The following is a 25,139-nucleotide window of genomic DNA, read 5'->3' as shown; positions in this document are numbered from 1 at the left end:
CCTTGGAGTAGGAGGAGGTATTGCGAGAAAGGATAGACCAGAGAAAAGAGCGAGACATTAGAAAGGCTAGAAATTATTTAGAGAAAACTGGAGACCATATGATATCGACATAGGCTTAGGACAGAAGACATTTAAAGGAAAAAGGCAATAAAGTAATTTAGTTCAGCTGGACGACGTCGTCTGGGAAAATAAGTTTAAATTTTACTTAAGGAATAAATTTTAAGAGGCCTTTAGGATTAAGTTGTAAATTATCTAAACTCAAATTCAGAGAAACTCACATTTTGAAGTTTTACAATATATAAAAAAAAGGGTCTTAAATCATAAAACTAAAATATTGTCAAACAATGGAATTAAAATTGGCTATGCTCTCAACGCCGATAGTTATCTTAAAAATATTTGGAATAAAATAAAAATTAGAAATGTTGAACTACAATATTATAAAAATCAGTCATAACTTTAAACAAAAATAATTGATAAAACTGATTTATTAGTTAGTTATAATCTAAATAAATTTTAAATATAAATATAAATATATCTTTTAATTTTTTGAATTTATTTATTATTAATTTAATTTTAAATTAAATAATAATTCAGATCTTATTTGTTTATTAATTATTTTTCTACTATTTACGTATAACATTTAAATTATAAAACACCGACTATATATAATATTTAGATTTTTGGTTATGAATGTATATTTGATTACAAAAAGCATAAAAAAACACTTATCAATAAAAATATAACAACATAGTTATGGAGATTCTACTCTGTTAATTTATTAATTATCCGTGGGTCCATATTTCAACATCACAATTATGTTTTACACTATTTTTTTTATTAAACGTCTGCTAGCAATAATTATACAATATTCAAAAGTTGGCGCGAAAATCGATGTTTAGTTAGGTTAGGTGGTGCCGTGTAAGGCGACGACTACGGAAAGTCGTATAGGGCTCACAGCTATCTAATAGATAGTTACTGGAACGATACGGTATTGTTATCAGAAGCATACGTATTGTTGTTGTAACGATCTACGAGTTACTATACTTTAGATCGTTCGAGGAGCAGTATTTTTTTCTCCGTGTGTGTATAATAATATACTAATTAAATATAACCTTCTGTTTTCAATAGACAACTACCCTTGGATGACTGTTTATTTGTTTAATCCCCTCAGATTGAAATTCATTCCTGAAAGGAGTTCATTCGAATATTAAAACTCCGAATGAGAGTAAATGGAGATTGAAATAGAGTTTGGATTACTCCGAAATCACTCCTCTGAAAAAACAAACTCCCTATTTACTCGGTATGCGGAGCGATTTTTCAAAACCCCGAGTGACAGATTGGATTCAGATTTACATAAAATCCGTAAGCACTCCGAATTCACTCCCACTTTTTTTACAGTATACTATTTAATTTTTCAATTATTTTAATACAAAAATCGATTTTATTGAATAATTTATCTTTTTTTTCAATAAAAGCGAAAATTTGTATTCAATTATCTCATTTAAATTGTTTAAATATTTTATAGGAATTTCTACGAGTTTTGCAGTATCATGATCGTTAGTTTTCACATCGAAAGAAAAAACTTCAAAACGTTCCTCAAAAAATACTTCGAAAACATGAGACGTGAAATCATTTGTCAAAAAGTTTTCTTACAAATGTCTGAAATTTATTTTTTTATGAAACTAGAAAAAAATTTGTATGTTAAAGTTGGCTAATAAAAAAATTCGATTGATGTATGTATAGAAATAAAAAGTTTTGACAGATTAAAATATATATTTGTGTGCATATATGTATTATATGTGTTTATCAATAATCTGGTGAATCGTGATGACCTTAACCTAAAACAACCGCATATTCAAGGGTATCATTTAAGTGGAATAAGCTTTCCAAGTGACCGTAGAGTATAAACACGGTAAGAAAAGTTGCGATACAAGTCAACTTCCTCATTGAGTTTATGTGACCCCTTGATACGGCGCCGCTATGCATTTCTATCGGCTACTTAACTCCAGGAAAGTCAACCACTCAACGTTATTTCCTGTGTATAGTGTACATGGACAAAAGAAGAAAGTGGCGAGTAAGAGAAAATGTTAACTACAAAGAGAGAAAGAGAGTAAGTAAGTAGTCAAATAAAAGAGAAACAAGAAGAGAGAATCTACCCACAGGTTTCTATCACGTTGAGCAAATATCCACGTAAGCTCGTCCACAAAGTTCTACGTAAAACAAAAAATTGCTTTCTTTTCGGCCTTTTTTTTTCTTTTCGACAAATAAAAACCTTTAATCCGAAATTAATGGGAATTCCTTTTTTCATTCACTCTTTTATTTTTCTTCTTCTTGTTTCTCAGTACATTTTTTTTTTAAATGAATATATCGAAGAAAAAGATGTATGGACATTGGAAATATACTAAAAAGAGAGGAAAACAATCTCGAGATACTTGAAGTTATGATGTTTTTAACTTCCCGCTAAGAAAATTGTAAATTTTCAAAAATTCGGGAAGTTATTGGTTTCGGTCCGATTTACGAAAATCGAATTTCCATCAGATGTCGACGTTTCGAGGTCCTAGGAAGCTATCCTGACTAATTTCACGATGATGTCCGAGTGTATGTATGTGTGTACGTACGTACGTACGTATGTATGTATGTAAATATTCATAACTCTTGAACGGATGAACCGATTTTGATCGTTGAGGTGTCATTCGACGCGGCTTGTTAATGTCTTGAGGCCGTAGAACTTTGAACTTAATCGGTAGGGTGCGTTCAGAGATATTTCAAAAATAAAATTTTTTCAAAAATGTTTTATTTGGATAACTTCCAATTTGCTCGATGGATTGATTCCAAAATCTAATCAGCTCTAAAACTCTATAAGCCGCGTCGAATGCCACCTCAACCATCAAAATCGGTTCATTCGTTCAAGAGAAACCGTTGACGAAAGAATTCAAAAAAAATTTTTTCCTTGGTTTTTTTGAAATTTCTCAAAAACGGCTGAATAAATCAATTTCAAAATTCGACCAGCTTTAGAACTTGATAAAACGCGTCGATTGCCACCTCAACCATCAAAATCGGTTAATTCGTTCGCGAGATATCGTGGAAGAAAGAAATGCTAAAAAATGGTTTTTTACAAAACAATGACATACAAAAGTATTTGCGAGCTCGAAGAGCTCGAAAATATATTCACAATAATGTTTTCGAGCTCAGCGAGCTCGAAAACAGCGGGAAGTTTTGGGGCTGGCCCGCAGGGTCAACTGACAGACCGATTTTTTTTTTTGTTTTCAATTCTTTTTGTGGTGGCGACGTAAAAGCGTAAATTATTTGATGCCTTTTTCACTGAGCGCTAATGGCTCCCGCGCGGCGCAGCCACGATTAATGGGAAACGGTCCAATGGGCAGTTGAAAATTCTATAAGCGTACAAAAAGTCCGTATATATGTGTATATATATATATACATGCAGCAACGTCAGTAGACGCAGTTACGCTTTAATCAGCTCCTGACGCTTTGATACGCCATCACAATTTGACATAAATATTTTATGTTAAATATAAATTTAATCGGATTAAAAAATAATTTACTTCAATATTAAATTACTATTTTAATTATTTTAGTAAAATAACTGTGTAATATAATTATGAATATTTATTACAATAAAAAAAAGTTCAATCCCAAGAGACAAAATAAAATATAAAAGGTTATTAATTTGATAGAATGTAAAGTAATAAAACGGTGAAATAGTGAAAAATCTAAGTACACTTGAAACACGTGGGGAAAAAATAAATGTCGTTACTGGTTTTGTCAGAATTCAGCAATCTGAATGTTTACTTTTTATTTATATTTTCCACACATCGTACTCTACCACTATTTTTTTCAGCTTCATATTTACATATATCCATATACACAGTATTTGTTTTATAAGTATACAGACGAGGGTGTGATTCACTATCCTTTGTAGCTTTTTGCATGATATTTGTTATTTTTTTGTCCACATATCATATAGTCTCTTATTTATTTTTATTTTAAGCCACACTGCCGTGGTTGAGTATTATAAATCTAGACATTCTCTTCAGTTCTACTGTTGCTATGATAAACAAGAGAAAATAATCTCTCTGCTATAGACAGTGTATTAAAGTGTATATTACTACATTATACAACAACTAATGTTTGAAAATCTACTGTGATTTATGTTATTTGAAAAAAAATTAATTCTGTAATCTAAACGAAAATCACTCCGCATACGGAATAAATAATAAATTTGTTAATAACTTAAACTAGTTCTTGCCAAAACAAATTATTATCCTTATCATTATTATTATTATTAATTATATTATAATTAATTGTTATATTAATACACGAAGAGAATTTAATCATACTATGTACGGTACTCAATTTTTAATTTTAACTATTTGAAATAGTCGTAAAATTTTTCAGTGCACTGTTACCATGGTGACAATAATTAGTTTCAGCATTGAAAATGGTAATAGTAAAGATTGACGGTAGTGATAATTACTATCGAAGATGATTATTGTAGCTATTAACCCTTCAGGACATGGGTGTTTTGACTGCCGTTATTTACTCTGGCCATGAGAAAAAATCTCATGGCTTCTGTGCATGCGCATCAAATATTTCAAATACAGTTTTCTTACGAAAATATTATTTATTTTTTATTTTTAATGTTTTTAAACCATAAAATAATTATATTTAAATAATATAAACTATTAAATTATAAACTTTACATATTTATGCAGATAAACACAGCACAATATTGCACTATTATTTTGTAAATATATGTATCATGTAAACAAATATGGCGGACGCGTACTACACAGAAAAAAAGAATTTCTTGGCGCAAGAAATATTTTGTATTATGAATTGAAGACAAAAATTTTTCTTGGCTCAAGAATTTTTTTCTCGCCTAAAAAATTTTTTTCTTGTTCTAAGAAAATTTTATCTTACCCCAAGAAAAGTTTTGTTTTCACTTTATAATACAAAAAATTTCTTGGGTCAAGTAAAAATTTTCTTAGAACAAGAAAAAATTTTTTGCGCCAAGAAATCCTTTTTTTCTGTGTACGAAATGACCCGAGCTCGGCCGAAAAAGAAACGAAAGCTAAAATTTCCTACCTTCTAATACTCTGGCCATGAGAAAAAATCTCATGTCCTCCGAAAAAAATTTTTTTTTCATTATTTTTAATTAAAAAAAAAAAGTTTTTATCGAATGTGTGTCAAGAAAACTTAATTATAGGAAGATACAAAAATTTTTAAGTAGCCTTTCCATTTGAAATTTAAAAAATATTTGAGATTGAAGTTGACCATGAAGCTGTTACCATCCAAAGTTATAAAAATTTTGAAACAAGAAATACACGGAGAAATATGTCATGCTGTTATTACTATGCAGCATAGTAATGGTTTTATTACTCGATAGTTTGTGTCACGCCGCTCTTATGTGACTGCTTATACAAACTATAGGGCTACACTTCCGACCCCCCCTTTTGATCCTATAACTCAAAAAAACGTATTTTTATAAGTACAAAAAGTTATTGACAGTGATTTTTGGCCACTGAGCTAAAGAGCTGACCAAATGTTATAAACACATGTACACTAATTCTAATTTACCACCAAACAATCTTTACCGAAATTACATTTCAGTAGACACCGAACAATGTTAGGTTTCATCCCGGATGTGATGGTGGAATCGTTAGTGAGGCACCTCCATCACACCCTGCCTCATACCTAACACTGAAGCTAGCATAAAATTATAAATGGGTTGGACCTACACGCCACCGTCCATCGTACGGTTTTAAATAAAATTAATTATTAGGTAAATTTAATTTTAATTGAGTTATTGATCGATGATAAATTAAGCGACTCAACTAACGCCATCTATGTGCACGAATTTCAATTATCACTGTCAACGTGGCTTCGTCGCCAACTTTGGAGTACTGTATTGAGTTTTAGTTACACGGAGAAAAAAACATTGTTCTCAGAAGTATACTGTATAGTTACAGTAACAATACGGAATAGTTATCTACTAGATTGTTACTGCAACGATCTACTGTATCATTCTGACAACAATACGGTAGAGATATACCCTGTTATAGATTACCAATACATGGTAGAAGACTAGAAAAAGTAAAGGGGTAAAAAAAAAGTCAATTATTAAAACGTTTTTCGGGAGGCCCGTTTTGCCCCAAAATTCAAGATTTTTAATTTTCAAAAGATGCGGCAAATTAAGCCAAAAAATATAGTATGGGGCTAGAAAGAAGTAAAACAAGCAAGAAACAATGAGGATATAAGCCATTTTTTCTTAAGGGGCCCATTTTGCCCCCCTCCCTCCCCCCATGTAATTTTACCACAGGAGTAAGTAATAAATTAATATAAAATTTAACTTTTTATACTAATGACCACGTTGTTGTAACATAACACAAACAATACGACGTTATTTTTTAATCTGCGCATGCTGAAATGGCGATATCTCCAAAAAGTGCGTTTCCGATAATGTCGCGTCACTACCACGGCCCCACAAGTCCACTTGTGGACTCGTGCACTAGTTAACCTGTGGGCGAGAGAAGCGCCACATTTTTATATGTTGACGGTGAGCCAACCAGGCTTCCGTAGTAGATAGCTCTGAGACCAATACCGTATCGTTCTGAGCCCTATCTGACGTCACGCGCGTTGCAAATGATATGAGAAGTTTAAAAATCTTTATCATTAATAAATAAATGATAAGTAAGTAATTTTGATTAAATAAAATAATTTATTTATTAAGCGTCTGCTAGCAACAATTATACCCGATACACAAAATAGGCGCGAAAATAGATGTTTATATAGGTTAGAATGTGGCGTAGAAGGCGACGACTACGGAAAGTTGTATAGGGCTCATAGCTATCTACTAGATAGTTACAGGAACGATACGGTATTGATACTATAAGCATACGTATTGTTAAGGTAATGATCTACGAGTTACTATACTTTAGATCGTTCGAGGAGCAATATTTTTTTTTCCATGTGTTATAACTCGAATTTTTAGGCATTTCTAGAGCAATCGGTAGGGAGTGGTTTTCGGGTGTATAACCAACTATAGAGTATGGTGGGTAGAGGTAAGGAGCACTCTCTCTGTGTATTCAAAGTATCTATAAAATCAAGTCAAATTAAGGTGGCGCTGCTTTAGCAAAACGACCTAATTTGGAAGAAAGCGCCTAAAACTGTTAAAATTGGACAGAATTAAACGAAGAAAGATATAAATCCGGTTCGTAAGCGCGCGAATTTAAAAAATTTATGCTATAAAATTTTAGAATGTCAAGAGAATAATGTTATTTCTGTCGTTGATACAATATATAACAATGATATTTTCTTTATCCACGGCCGAAAGTACGTAGTTTGTGCCTCGACCGAGAGGCCGAAAGTCTAGCATTGATGCTTTGGTAGGGGCGCGCATGCGCACTGCTCTAGTGAGCAGAAAGAAACTAGTATGCACTGAACTGAAGTACGAGACAGCAGTAAGTGGCACGTGGCCCTCCCGGGACGATAACCAAGAAGGAAAAAAAAAAAAAAAAAAAAAAAATTGAAGTACGAGGCAGCGTTGTGTATGTTGATATAATTTAATTTCTTTTGTCCTGTTCTTAAAAACCACGAAAAGTATTAATACAAACAAATCGTAAAATTGAAAAAATTTGACCGCATATTTCTAATCAATTATCAACTATAAAATATTGTATTGAGTGGAAATAATAAAAAATTAAAAAAAAATAAAATGAATGTGTTATCATCATCAGATGATTCTTCGGACGATGAGGAAATTCTGAGAAATTTTGATGCGGAAGCTAATCTGATAATATTAACTGATACGTTGCCGAAGAAGTCTGCAGAGAAATACCTAACAAATCATGAGGCCTATAAAAAATGGTTACAAGAACCCAGAGATTCTTTATCTAATTCTGATGACAGTAACCTAATTGTATACTTTAAAAAATTAAGTAAGAGGTTACAACCGTCGACTATATGGACTACATGGTCCATGTTAAAAAAGACATTAAATACTAATGATAATATCGATATTGCAAAATTTAAAAATTTAAAAAGTCTGGTTAAAAATAATTCTAACGGTTTTAGGCCTAAAAAATCTTTAGTGTTGAAATGAAATGATGTTATAAAATTTATCGATGATACATCAGACGTAACACATTTGGATCAAAAGGTTAATATGAATATTTACTTACATAAATCTATATTAATATTTTTATAATATGGATATTAATATTCTTATTTTTATTATGATTTTAGGTTATCTTGATATTTGGTATTTCTGGGGCTCTCTGATGTCAAGAAATCTCTAACCTTAAAAGACAAGACGTAGAAGATCTTGGGAACCGGTATCTTGTTTCTGTTAACAATACCAAAAATGATGTGCCTCGGCAGTTTATAATTGGCGACTTTTTTTACGAAAGAGTCAAAAAATACATATCATTGAGACCGAAGGAACCATTTTCTGATAATTTCTTCGTACAGTATCGCAGAGGAAAATGTGTTCACCAAAATATTGGAAGAAACACCATTGGGACAACACCTCAAAATATTGCGTTATTTCTAAATTTACCCGATCCAAAACGTTATACTGACCATTGTTTCCGAAGGACTGCTGCCACATTATTGTCTGACTCAGGCGCCAATACAACTATGCTTAAACAACTAGGTGGTTGGAAATCAACAGCTATAGCCCAAGGTTATTATTATATTTTAATTATTCTATTTTTCTATTTTACTAATTTATTCCTTTACTAATTTACAGGCTATGTTGAGAATTCATTAAAAACTAGTGAAAGAATTTTTAATAGAATTACTGGTACAGTTGGTCCTGAAGTTAATAATAATTCAAAACCATCAACTAGTTCAAGCAACTCGACAATGACAAATCATGAAAATTTACAATATGCTGACACTGCTGACCAAGATTTTGGAGATGATTTTATATTTGATGCTGAAGACTTAGTTAATATTGATAATTTAAATATACCCGAAAAAACTATAGCACCACCGCCATCAACAACAATAACGACAGCACGAACACCAACAACCGCGTTTACAACACATGCTCGAAAATCACCATTAGTAACTCAGCCTACACACTTTACTACGAAATCACCCATCAAAATTTTTTCCAAAGAGCAGAAAAATGAACCACCAGCAAAGAGATTTAAATCTAACTCCCTAAGAACTCTTTCGAAAGAAAAGAAATTAAATTTAGCTTCGTACGCAGATACTTGCAACACTTTTAATAACTGCACTTTCAATGGCAACATTATTAATAATTTTTATTGTTCATGTATGCCTAATAATTCTGATGAATGTGATGAAAAATAAAATATGTTATAATTAATTAAAATTATTCAATTACTTTTATTTAATTTTAAAAAGTTATTATTATTTTTGTCTATTAGATGCACTTGATGCCTGCCCCCGACCAGCCGCACTCGCTTCGCTCGTGCTGAAAATGTCGAGCAGGCATCAAGACATACCAAGACACATTTGTAAGCAAGAAAACCGATATTAATTAACGTACTTTCGACCGCAGATAAAGAAAAATAGTATACACTACACGGGCAGAAGTTTGAGAACCCTGAACTGCGCGCCTCGGGCATCATGGCGCGCAGTGCAGAAATCTCAAACTTTCTGCCCTTGCAGTATAATATGCATTTTAATATACTATTAAAATTTTGATACTTTTTCCATAATATTTATTCTTCCATAAATTTCTCTTCGTGTGTTATCTTCCACACCGTTTGATGTTATTAGCTCAAAATTCTTACACAGTCCGATCTGTATATATATATATATAGACAAGCTTCAAGCTGTAACACCGATATTTAAATTCTTCAGTAGTGTAGATAGTAATTATTAATTGAGCTGATGGTAACTATTGCCATCCGGCTATTAGGAATTACGATGTTGATAATAGTTATAATTAGTTAGGATAGTAAAAGTTATAATTTCTGATTGTCATCGATAATTGTAGATGTTATCACATAGTTGGTAGATACTAAAATTCAGATAGTTTATTTAATAATTTAAATGATATTCACTACTATCGAATTGCGTTTCAAAATTTTACTTTTACTATAGCTAGGTAATAACTTTTACTATAAAATTTTTTCCGTGTATTAATTATTATTACATCATTGTTATTTAATTATTAGTCATAAAATTATTATTATTTGCCTTCCGGTTAAGTACGGTATTACATAAGTTTTGAATTCCGTGACAATTTTTTTTCTTCTTATGTAATTATGAATACACCCGGACTTCCTTCAAGGATGATTAACTGATTACTTACTTAGTATTCTTTTTATATCATAATTCTACATTGTTGTTGATTGATTTTGTAATGATAGCTTATTGTATGCTTAGTTCACTGGTGGTCTGGAATTTTTGATCTAATTAAAATCTCTCACTCGATGTAATATAAGGCTGATCACAGTTATATGGGTTTCAGATACTGCAGTACTACGTATTTTGTAAGTATCATAGTTTACACGCAAATATGATATTACCAATTGCTATAGTTATTATTTCTCAGTCGTTTGGCATACAGGTAAAATATTTAATGATAACGTTAATTATTTATTCTACTTATTCTTGTTCTTTTTTTCGCAGTAAATATAGTGTCGTTAATATAATTTTTTAGGGAGCTGTGAATATAGTTTTCGAAGATATTACTTGTCTTACTTACAGCGAGGAATATTTCACAGAACCTGATACTTTTATAAGTGATCAGAATGAATTGGTCGTAAACATCTCGCTTGTTAAAACACTTCCGATGGAAGCTCAAGTAATTATTGTTTCTCATTATTATTATTGTTATTACTCATATTATTGTTTTTTTTTATTTTTTCTAGGTAAATTTTTTTAAAAATCTAGTTATTATATTTGTCCTCATGGTCAATTTTTAAAGAATTTTGTTATAACCTACCATAACTCGTTGAGTAGGGTTCAAAAATACCATTCATAAAAAATTTATACATGTATGTATGTACACTGGAAAAAAGAAATATTTGTCCCAAATAAATCAATTGATTTAAGGCTTTTTTTCGAATATTTCTCCATGACAAATAAATATATTTGTTACAACTAAATATGACAGTTGATTCAAATAAATTTATAATTTGACGGAAATATATAATTTATTTGTGGTAAGTAATTGATATATTTGTGGTAAAGATATTAAATTTGTGACAAATAACCTAAAATTTAGCGATACTATACATATATTTGAAGCCCTTATTTATTTGTAGCAATTGGATCACTTCTTTACCACAAATAAATCAATTATTTCACGCAATTAAACTACTCAAATAAATTATATCTTTCTTACAATCAAATTTTTATTTGGCCATATCCAAATATACGATATCTTTGGCTCAAATAAATCTTAGCTCAACTAATCTTTTTTTCAGTGTATGTATATATTTTATGTATATAGTATATACAGTGTAAGTATATAGAATAAATAGTATATTTATATATTATACATATACATATATTATAATACATATACACATAGACATATCTATATATATATATATAATAAAACCGAATTTTGAGAACACGATTGCGCCTACAATTCTTATCGGATCCTAATGAAATTTTCCACACTTATTATATGGGTAATTATCGCGGCTAAGTTTAAAGATGGGCTAAATCGGTCGATTAGTTTAAAAGTTATAGCTGTTTGAAATTTCCACGATTTTTCGAAAAATCAATTTTTATTCACTCTTCAGTTCGTACAACTTAAAAATTAATAATACTCATAGACAATTTCTGTAAAAAGTATCTTGAAGCTTGTTTAATAAGCTCTAATTTATGACCTTAAACTTTATGTTTTGACCATTTATTCCAATAATTTGATAGTCTTGAAAGTTTTGATAGAATCAAAAAATTTTGAAAATATGGTTTTCAAGCCTCATAACTTATTCATTTCCCATTATAATCCAATTTTGTCAGTTGTATTTTATTGTCAACAAAATAATCTGTAAATTTCACAGCTATTTTATATTTTAGAAGTATTTCTTTGATAACTTATTATTTTCTCCTATCTCTCGCCTCCAGGCGAAAAGCGTCAACTTTCGTCCAGCTGTGCAAAATGAAGTTGCCGCTTTCCGCCTCCGTCGAGGAGGCTTCGCCTCGGCCAACAATTACGTGTGATCTGAGACATTTCTTACTTTGCTGCCCTAGGTGTGAAATATACTAGTACGTTTTTTTATTAATTAAAATTAATCAAAAAGGACTCAGATAGTGATTTTCAAAAGGGTTTTTTGTGATCAAAAGTACAAGGATAATAAAAAAAAAAAAAATCAAGTTGATGTCGTATTTTTCGAAAGTTATCATGTTTTTACGACTCCAGACACCACAATTGACGCACTCGGGACTTCGGACTAAATCAATTGTTTTGAAATCATCTCATTATAAATCAACTGAATCTAGTATTGCAAAATGTTCCTTAATAAATTTCCTTTAAAATGGTACATATTTTTAACAACTTTGGTGTACTATAAAGAAGGTAGAGAGGATTCAAAGTCGGTGAAACGGCCGAGAGCGAGAGCGAAAGAGTGACAGTAGAGCACACTCTACGCTTTCGCGATTGAGGTGTGCAAAATTTTTCAGTTATCCTTCTCTATTATGAATGAGTAAAATAGACAAATAACAGCTATTTAACAACACTCTAGAATTGAATTAGTGAAAATGAGAGAATATTCACTACTTACTAGTAAATTTCACTATTTACTTTCAGAGAGAATATAAAGCCGAAATTTCCACACGCTAAATATGATAATATGAAGATATTCTAAGTTTTAACACATTTAAATTTTCTATATTTCCTAAGGCAACAATTCTAGATGTTAGACCAAGAAGCCTATTTTTGAAGAGAATTAAATTTCCTGAATTTATAACTTTATAGGTCATAATTCAAAAAAATAGTCTTTTTTTAATTTTTAGGGATCTTTCAAACTAACGGGAGCATCAATGGGTGAATATGTTGTGGATACTGGATTAGCCGTACAGATGGACTTGTGTGATGTATTCGAGGAACCTATTATAACGGGTCGGCTTTTTGGAGCATTGGGATTCTCTGCTGACAATTGTCCACCTGAAATTGTAAGTTATAGTTAACTATGAGAGATAGAGGAATTCAGAGGTGATATAACGATTCAATTAATTCTTATTACTATTGAAATAACGGTTTAGTGAACGGTATACAATGCAATGATGGTATCTGATAAATTTTGTAGTAGTCAGCGAGTGATATTAATTTTTTAGATGACCATATTCATTAGTATTAAAACTATACAGTATTGTGTGTATTATATGCACAAAGAAATATGTTTCATGCTAACGATTTCGTACAAGAAGTAGTAGGAAAATATAGGGAGTATACCCGTACGGAAAAAACTAGTGAACTCTATGAGTGTTAAATAGTAGTGATCATAAATATACCGACTAGTAAATCTTGGAAGTGATGAATGTCTTTCATTTATGATTAGTAGTAATCCAATGAGTAATTCTACAGCACTACTGCAAGTGATTAGAGTTGATAAGGCTTTCAATAGTGTTGATAAGTAGTCCGATTAGTAAGTTTACATCACTACTGAAAGTGATATCTGTATCGATCGTGCTTAAAATGAAAAAAAACTAACCTTAGATTTTTATATTTAACATTTATGTTTCTTATTGATCTCTAAACAAATAGTACCGAAAAAAAAATCATTTGGTCTGATCAGATATATTTATATAGAGTTAATAGCGTATTTAGTTTTATTAGTACAAAACTTAGTTCAACACTAATCACTTCCAATGGTGTTAAAAGATTCACTAGTCAGCCCAGACAGCATGCAAGTCGGAACGACTGCTTTACGACGACTTTTTGAAGGTGTCCTCAAGAAGCATTATAATGACTTCTTAAAGGTGTCATTTTTAAGAACTCTTAATTAAGAGTTCTTGAAGACTTCATAAATAAGACGTCAGTTTTGTGACTACTGAATGTATTATTTTTTAAATTTCTTTATGAAGTCAAAATTAAGAGCTCCTTAAAGACATCATGGTAAATTCATACGGAAGTCTTATTTGCGAAGTCAGAAAAAAGAACTCTTTGAGAACTCTTTTTAAAGACGTCTTACTGAGTTCGCTAGATGGTTCATTCGACATCTTGAGAACTTGTTAAAGACTTCTTTAAGACGTTAATGAGACGTCCAAATCATATATAGGAATTCATTCAGAACTCATCAAGACGTCATTTTGCTATCTGGGAGAGTACTAATGATCACTAATCGGACACTCATCGACACTAATGATTTCAATAGTGATGGATAGTGTTTATTAATTTTTTACCGTAAGGGAAATAATATTTGACTCAAGACATAAGAGATAATTAGAATACTGAATACACTTTCAATTAAATCGTCTTTTAAAATTCAGTATTGATTTTTGATACTACTATCTATGAATCTCATTGTTACCTAATATTTTAATCTTAATTCTAACACATTTTAGGGTGTTTATGGAAGTGACGGCTATGCAATGCCAACAGATACATTTCCAGATGAATTCCCACCTAATAAATACTTGGTGGAAATGAAGATTACATACGAGGAGAAGCCATTATTAGTACTTCATATATTCGTCTACATTCAATAAAACGTGAAGTTATTTTTTGGACCGACACTATTATAATTACTTATTTTTCGTTGTATAATCATGGATCTTAATAAAAGTAACTACTCTCAAGGCATTTTAAAGCTTTCCCGGGAAAAAAAACTTTTTATAAAATTTCGTAGTTTAATAAAGCTCTAACATGTTGACCACCTGACGGAAATTGAAATAAACACAAGCAAGAAGTACTATGGCTATAGTAAAATCAACAATAGTTACAGTAATTTGGGATATAATCCTTGTCAATATCACTGTGGCCATAGTAATTTTCGCATATGTTTATTTCAATTCCCGTGAGGTGGTCAATATTGTCCAACTTTTCAATGACGCCATATCATTTGAAACAAGAATAATTTCTCCGTGTAGATTTTACATTACGAAATATGCCCGGGTCGAAAAATTATATCTGTTTCAAAATATATTATAAATTCCAATATTTGTTTATCTAAATCAGTCTCCACAGTTATTGTTAAATATAGGATCAGCAAAGTATTTAGAAAACTTGAATTGCTGTTGAGCGCTCTGGGTTGCGGAATAGTGGAACGTCTGATAAAAGCGAGCCCTTGAGTAGCAGTAATAGGTTTACGGATAGGTCATGTTATATGTGTAAAAATTGGCATGCCAGCACTTCAAAATAAGATAAGATTAATTTTAAATTAGTCTTAAAGTTGATTGATTGTAAAGTATTAAAGAAACAGGCTGCTAGATTCGGACTCAGCAGAATACTTGTCTCTGCTGAGAACGTTTAGGCAGTCTAATTCTTATCTACGTAAACAATTCGTTTTGTCTACAAATGGACTGCGTTGACATTCTTATAACATTTTTATCTAAAATATTTCTAGCACAAACGGCCCAGAAATTATAAATTGAAAATAATAATTCAATATTTATAATAAAAAGGGCAGTTATTGGGTTCGGTCCGATTTTCGAAAATCGAGTTTTCAACAGATCTCGACGTTTTGAAGTCCTAGGAAGCTATTCTGACTATTTCCAGATGGATGTCCAAGCGTGTCTGATTGTGAATTAATTTTTGTCGTACGACATCTCTGGAATGCATCAACCGATTTGCATGGAGTTGGCGACAATCGAACGGGCGCATGAAGACTTAGATCTGATTAAATTTTTAAGCCAATCGATTAAGTAGCTTACGAGTTATACGAAAAATAATAATTAAAAAATATTGTTTTCAAGTTTTCATTGTATAACTCTTAAGCCGTTCAATCGATTTGCTCGAAAATATAATTAAAGCAAAGTCATAAAAAGTACTTACGATAGCTGCAAATTACACGCACACTGAAAGAAGGATTTCTTAGTATTTAAGAAACCATTTCTTAAACATTATTTCTTTGTATTTAACAAATATTTCTTACTATTTAAGAAATGATTTTTTAACTATTAAGAAATGATTTGTTAAATAGTAAGAAATATTTGTTAAATACAAAAAAATGATGCTTAAGAAATGTTTTTTTAAATACTAATAGTCCAGTCGGCAAGTGATTTAAATGGCGGTCCTAGTAGATTAAGCGAGGCGGAGACCGATTTTGACGATTTTTTTTTTGATTTCGCACTAAAAAAGGATTTCCAAAAAAGTTGAACAGGTTTCCCGTGTTGCTTTTGATTATTTAAATATTTAAAAATTATTACTTAGTTAACTTTTAAATATCTCGGAAACTATAGGGAAATCGGGAAAAAAAATTAAGAATAAAATGTAGAGAAATAATCAAAGAAAAAAATGAGACCAATCCGAAGTCTATACTATTTTTTAAATCCAAAAACCAAAAAATGGTTTTTTTAATGTAAAAAATCGAAAAAATTATTTTTTCGATTTGAAACTTTTCGTTTATCGGCTTGAATCGTAAGAACTACCAATTAGAAAAAAATTTTTATTAATTTATGCATTTTTCAAAAAGTTCCAGGTAATTGTTTACTCCCGCGCGCGCGGCGAAAAATTAATTTGCATTAAAAAAATCATATCTCGTAAACTATTGGTCGTATAGACTTCGGATTGGTCTCATTTTTTTCTTTGATTATTTCTCTACATTTTATTCTTAATTTTTTTTCCCGATTTCCCTATAGTTTCCGAGATATTTAAAAGTTAACTAAGTAATAATTTTTAAATATTTAAATAATCAAAAGCAACACGGGAAACCTGTTCAACTTTTTTGGAAATCCTTTTTTAGTGCGGAATCAAAAAAAAAATCGTCAAAATCGGTCTCCGCCTCGCTTAATCTACTAGGACCGCCATTTAAATCACTTGCCGACTGGACTATAAGAAATCTTTTTTACTGCTAAGAAATTCTTCTATCAGTGCAGAGAATTTTTGAGTAAAAATTACCCGTAAAGTGTGGTACTGTAAGGACATTCGAGCCGGTAACTAAATTTTTACTATACTGTTAGTAGAAATTGCACTTCATTTACATGCTATCGAGTAGTATATTTTTCAATGTGCATGGGTAAAGTTTAGATATTCACCACCTGTCCTCTCAGTATCAAACTTTTTGGGTAACTTTTACCAAAAATTTCTCTGCGATTACTTTTTTCCAGTGAAATAGATTTGAGTTCGGTCCAAGCGTTTTGATAACTCGAAAATCTCAAAAATTCATAAGTAAGAACGTTTTCGATCTCTCTGAGATTGGAAACAGCGGTAAGTTTTGGGGTTGGTCCAGGGGTTGACCGTTTTTCAGATTTTTTTTTTTCGAATTTCGAATTAATTCGATGAAATAAATATATAAATATTTTATTCTCAATTTGAATTGAATTATTTGTAAGTCTTAAAAGTATTTCTAAATTTTCGGATCATTCGTAAGTTGTAAATTAATGAGAAAATAAAATATTTTGAATTAAAATACTGTATTTATTTTATTATTTTACTTCATTTCATAATTAAGATAGAGAGAAAAAAATATATAGTATTCTAGCACAGTTTTATGGGTTTTTGGTGTTAAGTATCTGGCTTCATTACACTGAGAGAAAAGTGCTTAGTAACCTGAACTATTCAGCGACAGATATAAAAATATAGTCTCCCTAACCAATTTTTATTGTTACTGGAACTATATACTAGTGTGAATCAGCACGAAAAAATAGTTACATTAACTAAATTTAAGAAACTATTTTTGCCTCATTATGGTCACTACAAAACTTCAATCTTTATAAATCAAGGCTTGGTAGTGAACACAATATTACCTTTATCATTGGGTCGATTAACATAATATAGATACAGTAACTATGTTAGCTTAGTGACTGTATGATAGTTGGTAGAAATAATTTTAATAGTTGACTCAACTAAGAGTTTAGTAGTCGTCTCATAGAACTGCATTTATTTAGTTTCTTTTACTACTGACAAAAGTATCAACCGTACTATTTCATCTTAGTTGTCTAAACAATCAATTTCCAGTTAATTTAATAATTATAGAATATTTCTGCTGACTAATAATCAACTGTAAAAAAAAATTCAAGGGGAATATAGTTATGGATACCCTTAATATTTAGTTTCCCTGGCTATAAATTCCGATCCTAATGCCAAAAGTGCGTACTGCAAAATATACGCCTTATTGGGTCTGCTGAGCCAAAGAAGCGTATCAAACATTTTTTTTGCTTATCAATTTCGAATTGTTAAAAATGTGAAGATCGATTGAAAAATTGAAAAAAAATTTTTTTTTATACCAAAAGGGCGTGTAAAAATTTTTTGTTGTCAATCAATTCGGAATTATTTATTAAAATGAAAATCAATCAAGATGATATATATCTTTTCTCCCAATAAATTTTCCTTTTAGCTTAAACAACTTTTTTTTTTTTTTTTTTTTGGCTGAAGCATACAAAAATTCTCGCGTTAAAAAAATAGTAATTATTCTGACAAAATTTATTTTCTTCAAACTAAAAAATGCAATTGTTACTAAAAACTAACATATCTTGCTACAAAAAATATCTCCTATATTGAGAAATTAAAACTCTTTAAATAAGTAAAAATTTTTCGATTTAAGCGTGGGAATATGTTGACTTGAAAAAAAATATTTCGATTCGAGATAAAAATTCAAGATAAATTTTTACTTGTTACAGAAGTTTTTATTTCTTAATATTAGATATTTTTTTGAAGTAAGATGTATTAGTTTTTTGTAGCAATCTGCACTTTTTTGTTTAAAGAAAATAAAATTTCTCTCAATGAGTACTATTATTTAGCGGAAGAACTTTTCATGCTCCAACCAAAACAGAATAGTTGCTTAAACTAAGGGATAAATTTCTTGGGAGAAAAGATATATATGGAGGAGAGGGAAGTCATCAGAGCAAGGCAACAGCATTGGGAGTAGTTCGGTGCTCGCCACTAGATCGCGCCCACTTTTTGTAGTGTCCCTGGTACGAAACTTATTTCAGAAGTATTATATTCCAAGCTTGAGAACAATTCTGGCATTAGTACTTCTCTGTTATTTGACAGAGTGACTAGTATCGTTTTTGATTGTAATATAGTATGTACTAAATTACATCATGACATTAATGTTTAACATTAATGTTTCCTAAAATAATTTTTGTAATAATAGAAAAACATCAAGTACATTTAATGTAATAGAAAAAAAATTTTCTGTATTTATCACATAAATTTTGGCTATTAAAGAAAAAAGAATTCAGTAACAATAAAACAAAATTTGCACTACAGATCGCTAAATAATTTTGTTTCTTGCAATACTAAATTATGGCAATGGTAACTATGAATGTTTAGTTACAATAAGTCAAATTAGTACATTCGCAGAAAGTTCGATTTTCTAGTGTGTACATCTAGACACAAATACTTATTGCTACTATTATAAATGATCTGAAGAACTAAGTGTACATTTTTAACATCACAATAATCTTAATATTTATTAGACTAAGAATAAATTGCTTACTACAATATAAATTATAGTCATGTTAACTTTAAACTGATAGTAATAAAAACTTTCCCTAAACTAGTTATGTTCATTATTGCTATCTTAGTATATGTAACTAAAAATAGTAAGAACGACTATGTAGTCATAGAGCACTTTACTGTGGCGTATTAGTTACTGAAACTGACTTCAATAGCTGAGTCGTCTGTGAACTACGATTCCTTAGTTCAGAAAACCGTTTTTTTCTCTCAGTGTAAAGTGCTAGTTTTTTCATAATCACCTTGCATTATCGCGTCGTCGTCAAATATACAACGGCTTATTCTGTTTAAGCTTTCAGCTAAAATTTCACGTAATTGCCGAATTCGATTTAGTATCTTACAGCTTCTTCATTTAACTCAATTCTAGTATTAAATTTTCATAATAATCATATTCATTTATTAAACATCATTAATTAATTGCTCACTAATTACCCGCAAATTATTTTATACATAAATCGTTTACTCAATAAAACCGCCAATAATTGTTTGAAATTTTTTAATTAATTTTTCACCGGTTAGCTGAAGTATTTAAGATATAAAATTTTTTCATTTTTAAATTATTGTAAATTTACTTTTATATTACTTTTGTATGTATCCATACTATTAAAAATTAGTGGACTAATCGAGACTAAATACGGATTATGCAGTGTGAAATTATTTTAATTAAAAGTGTTCTATTTCAATGTCAAATTGTAACTGAGTATCAGCTTCCATAAAAAAGTTAAAAAATTAAAATTCTAAAAAAAAATTCAAAATATTTCCAACTGTAACGGGGTAAAAATTTAAATATTCATAATTAAATCAACCTGATTTCCCGCGGTTGATCAATTTCCCTGAGTACCCCATATGCGTTACTATTTTATCGACTTGTCGCCGGGCACGCCAAGTTAAGGGGGCTCGTCTTCCAGACCCAATTAGAATTTAATAGGATAAGTCATAAATTAATATTATTAATGCAAAGACGACGAGTACGCGAAATAGAGAGAGATAGTAAAAGACGCGCAAATTAGAGAGAGATAACGTGAGTCCGGCATCACCTTCAGCACCAACAAAACTATACTTACTCAAAGTTGATGCTCGAAGGATCCGAAGTTAAAATTTATCGTGTAGAAAATCAAGTTGTTATGAATAAAGAATAATTTTGTAACGAAGCTAGTCGGTAAAAAAATTAATTGTAAACTTGTGTGTGTGTGAATTAAGTCCTAGGGATTCGAGAAGTAAAGCGTGTGTGTGTCTGTGTGTGTTTGTGTGTGTGTAAAATAAGATTATTCCAAGTGAATAATATTTTAAGGTAATAGATCCAGGGGATACAGCAAGTTGCCAATTTTCTTTTAAATTAATTATAAAAGATCCAGGGTGTTACATTCTGGCTTATCTATTGATCTTACAGAATATCTTTAATTTGACCAGGTTGACGTCGTTAGGGTGTCAATAGACCCCAGGTGCGTCAGCTGTTGACCTTCTCTTATTTTAGGCAAAAAGTTCAATGACTTACCATGATGGAGATTATGGGCCCCATAAGTCAACCCAAATAATCCCTTTCTTGGGTAACTTCTTCGCCTCCGCTGGTGCGTACGCGTCTCGGCCGGTGGCCTTGAAGTAGGCCTCGGAGTAATACCCGTAACGAGGGTCGTGAAAAGGGATGCTCCCACTGGGTGGATGGACGGATGGAACGTCCACTGGATCCAACTGCCAACCCTCACTGATACCAGTCCAGAAGACTGGGTTCGCCCGTGAATCCTCCTCTGCACAGGAAGAGCTTTGAAGGCTCGGTTCCTCCGTAAGGACGAGCGACTCCAGCTGTTGGGCCACACCACAAGAGCTCGACAACTCAACGACACAAGAGCTCGATGGCTCAACGACACAAGAGCTCGACGGCTCAACAACACAAGAGCTCGACAACTCCCGAACCTCACTTAACGCGATACCCGAATTTGGAATAACCAATGTCACCGGATCGAGAAGAACTTCCTCGGCAACAATTTCTAGGCGGCGGCGTTGGTGAACTGAACGACCGAGATCCTCATGGATCGTACGAAGAACCCGACGTAATTGGGCCTTTTTACCTGCCCTTCGGCTTCTCGGCATGAATTTTGGAAGTCAGGAAGGAAGTGCTTGGGCTGCCAGTGTCGGCGCCCAAAGCAGGTGAGAATATTGGGCTGCCAGTGGCGGCGCCCAAGTTAAAAAGGAAAATGTATTTTGAAAAAAATACGGATAGATATATATATTTTGCCTTAAAGTCCGAGTGACAGGATCAAGCCAGCGGATTTGTATAGAGTTCTTAGCTCTATTAGATCTTGTGATCGACTGACTTGATTCTGTCGCTCCTTGGTATAATACATTATCAAAACTGTTAACGTTGCATCTCAGGTTTCCTATGAGAGAATCGTCGTGGCCCGGGTCTCATGCATCGTCATCTGTTTAGACTATCCGCGAGCCACGGCGACTCTCTTATCGCAAGAGATTTCCGTTACATTGTTGGCGGTGAATAAAAATAATATCGCCAACAAAGTAACGATTTATTAATTTATTAATTAATTATGATTATAAGAAGTGTCGAACCGTTTATTCGCCCACTGTGGCGAATAAATAATTCGAGACTTCAAAAAAAAAAATTTCTAAAAATTTTTATTTAAATTTAATTAGAGCCAGAACGTAACACAGGGTATCAGGCCGGTGGCCAATTAATTATAAAAGTCCAAGGGACTCAATATTTTTAAGAAGAAAAGTCCAGGGGACTCATTAGGTTGTAAGAATAAAAGTCCGGTGGACAAACTTTATTATAAATTAATTATAAGTGGACTCAAAGCCGGGTGGGCGTAATTGTTATTTAATAAATAAAATTTGATAAATACATTACTTAGATGTTGTGTGTGATGAATTTAATCCCTTAATTTCCCTCACTTTTATTAGATTCAACGACCCTGAAATTTTTTTTTAACATCGAGTCTTATCTTCCAGTGGCGCCTTTGTGAAGACCAATTAATAAAGGGGCCAAACTTGGCAAGGTTGAGATACACTCTGCTATACAATTTTGATCTCAAAAAAATTGTGATTCGTGGTTTTTTTGAGCACGAAAAGCTCAAAAACATTAAAAAATAATGTTTCCAAGCTTCAGTTAACTCGGTGACAGCAAAAAATTTTTAAACCATTTTTTGTGTGTTTTTTTTTTTATATAATTCAATTCAAAAAATCATTACTGTTGTTCTATTGCTGTAATAAAAATCTTTAGAGTCAACATGTTTCACTATTTTTCAATGGTTACTATATATTATGGTAATGATTGCCATAATATTATGGTAACGATGACTATAATACTATGGTAACGGTTACCACAACATATGGTAACGATTGCCATACTATATGGTAACCATTACCATAATATAGTAACGTCTACCATGGTATAATGGGAACGATTACCATAATTCTTTGACATGCGATATGGGAACTGTTACCATTATGACGGGAATTGTTCCCATACTTATAAGAACTATGGGCCTATATCTCATAATTCCCAGTAATCATTACCATAACGGTATAAGATGATAATTCATAAACGTACTAGAAACGGTTACCATGAATTTGTCTCCGTATACGGTACTATATTTTTAATTTTAACTATTTGATATAGTAGCAAGTTTTTTAGTGGTATCAATAATTAGTTCCAGCATTGAAAATGATAACAATAACGATTGACGGTAGTGACAATTATTATCGAAAATGATTATTGTAATTATTCAAGATTATGATTGTTACCATTCAAGGTGGTAACAATTCTGAAACGAAATATACGGAGAAAATAAATATCATGCTGTTATTACTATGCAGCATAGTCATGGTTACATTACTCTATAGTTTGTGTCACGCCGCTCTTATGTGACTGCTTATACAAACTATAGAGTGTGGAGGGTAGAGGTAAGGAGCACTCTCTCTGTGTATTCAAAATGTCCATAAAATCAAGTTAAATTAAGGTGGCTCTGCTTCAGCAAAATGACTTAATTCGAAAGAAAGCCCCTAAAACTCTTCAAGTTGGACAGAATTAAACGAAGAAAGATATAAATCCGGTTCGTAAATAATTAGAGGAAATGGTAAAAACATGAAGTTTAAGGTAAAAAATTAAAGCTTACTTAACAAGCTTTAAGATACTTTTTACAAGTCTATGTATGATCAGGTCTGATCATATATGAGTCTATATATAATTAAATATGATCATACTTGGCTGTTATAACTCCATTTATAACCATATACAGGGTGATCCAGAATTACTTTCACAGCGAGAAAATTTAGATAGAGGAGGTGATTCTAAGCATGAAGTTCCTTTGCCACTTTTGAAAATTTTGAGTAGTTTTTGAGTTATTCAACATTTTAATTGACCAATCATATGTGAGGACTGGAATTTAAAAAAAAGTAAAAAAGAATAAATATTAAGTTTGGCAACGACGCAATTATTAACTTCAAGTCATACATAAATTTTTTATTTCAAAAAGTTCGAATTCTGCAAAAGTTTGAAGAACGAAAACAAAACACGCAATCGCAACCTCAAATATACTCTTATCATACATTTTTTAAATTTAATTACTGAGAATTGTGAATAATAATTATGCTTTCATCATTAGAGTCAGGACCACGGACAATTAAAGCACAATTATGTTTTTGGGGCATCCCACGCTAAATCGATCACTTTTGAAACAAACCCTTTCTGATTTCCCTTTCTACTGCTGACGTGATCTGGCGGTCTCAGAAATGGTGCAGGATTCTGGGTCTTAGACTGGAGACTCACAGCGCTCGTTCAAGCCCGTACCTTGCTCGTTCACCTCGTAGTTTCTCGTTCGCAGTGATTAAGCAGCAGCTGTTGGGAATAATGTGTCGTTAATGGCTTGCTCTGATGTTAGAAAGATAGCTGCAGATCAGCTTAGGAGTCAGAAGATGATGCTGAAGTTCTCGCACGCTACGCATGGGCGTTGCAAGAGACTCGAACAGAGCGCAGTTAGATTATAGCTTAAGTAGACAAGTGCACGGTCACAAGAATATCTCGAGCTTCGTTTCTCATCTAGCCGATCCATCACAACCACTGACGGGTCACCAAGGCGGTGTCCCGGTCGCAGAAAACCTGGGACCGTTCTGGGTAAGGCCTTGGTGAAAGCTGGGGGTAGGTCAGTCATTGTGATGCAATCGGTAAGAACAGGAAGATGATGCTGTCTGCTAGGGCATCTGACAGTTCACAAGGAGGTGCCCCGGCCGCAGGTGAGCCGGGACCAGACACTGGAAGAACTTATGACGGACTGAGAGAGGTCAGATGCGGACTAACCAGACGAGAATCCAGTAGGTACCTCTCGAAACTCTCATCTAGCCGATCCACCGGAGAACCAGGGACCAGTCTGGGGTGAGGCCTTGGCGAAGACTGGGGGCAGGTCAGCCATTATGGTGCGCTCGGTAAGGAGAGAATACCCGAAAGGATTCTCCAGAGTAGATGTGGTCCGCTATAACTACTGACGAGTCACAAGGTGATGCCCCGGTCGCAGGTGAACCGGGACCAGACTCAGGGAGACCTTGTGACGAACTG

The 25,139-nt window shown here is 32.2% G+C and overlaps 2 protein-coding genes across 3 annotated transcripts in view; one reads left to right on the top strand and one right to left on the bottom strand.

The window, feature by feature from the left end:
• Positions 1-25,139, bottom strand: part of LOC130664000 (uncharacterized) — a 213,504-nt gene that overhangs the window by 59,377 nt on the left and 128,988 nt on the right. The gene's annotated exons all lie outside the window — the stretch shown is intronic.
• Positions 10,436-14,761, top strand: LOC130664008 (uncharacterized). The gene is made up of 4 exons (XM_057463634.1): positions 10,436-10,570; positions 10,664-10,807; positions 12,973-13,131; positions 14,524-14,761. Exons 1-4 carry the CDS (start codon positions 10,520-10,522, stop codon positions 14,665-14,667), a joined length of 498 nt encoding a protein of 165 aa, XP_057319617.1. The 5' UTR covers positions 10,436-10,519; the 3' UTR covers positions 14,668-14,761.

This window comes from Microplitis mediator, chromosome 2, assembly GCF_029852145.1.
Source record: "Microplitis mediator isolate UGA2020A chromosome 2, iyMicMedi2.1, whole genome shotgun sequence".
NCBI classification, from domain to species: domain Eukaryota; kingdom Metazoa; phylum Arthropoda; class Insecta; order Hymenoptera; family Braconidae; genus Microplitis; species Microplitis mediator.
Note: the sequence above shows the minus strand (reverse complement) of the source record. Positions and strands in the feature narration are given on the sequence as shown.

What these genes read in the sequence shown, in the direction of transcription:
- LOC130664008 (XM_057463634.1), top strand. Translation starts at nt 10,520, where the DNA reads ATGATATTACCAATTGCTATAGTTATTATTTCTCAGTCGTTTGGCATA. An exon ending in CTCAGTCGTTTGGCATACAG is followed by an intron (nt 10,571 to 10,663) that starts GTAAAATATTTA and finishes ATAATTTTTTAG; the next exon opens with GGAGCTGTGAATATAGTTTT. An exon ending in ACAATTGTCCACCTGAAATT is followed by an intron (nt 13,132 to 14,523) that starts GTAAGTTATAGT and finishes AACACATTTTAG; the next exon opens with GGTGTTTATGGAAGTGACGG.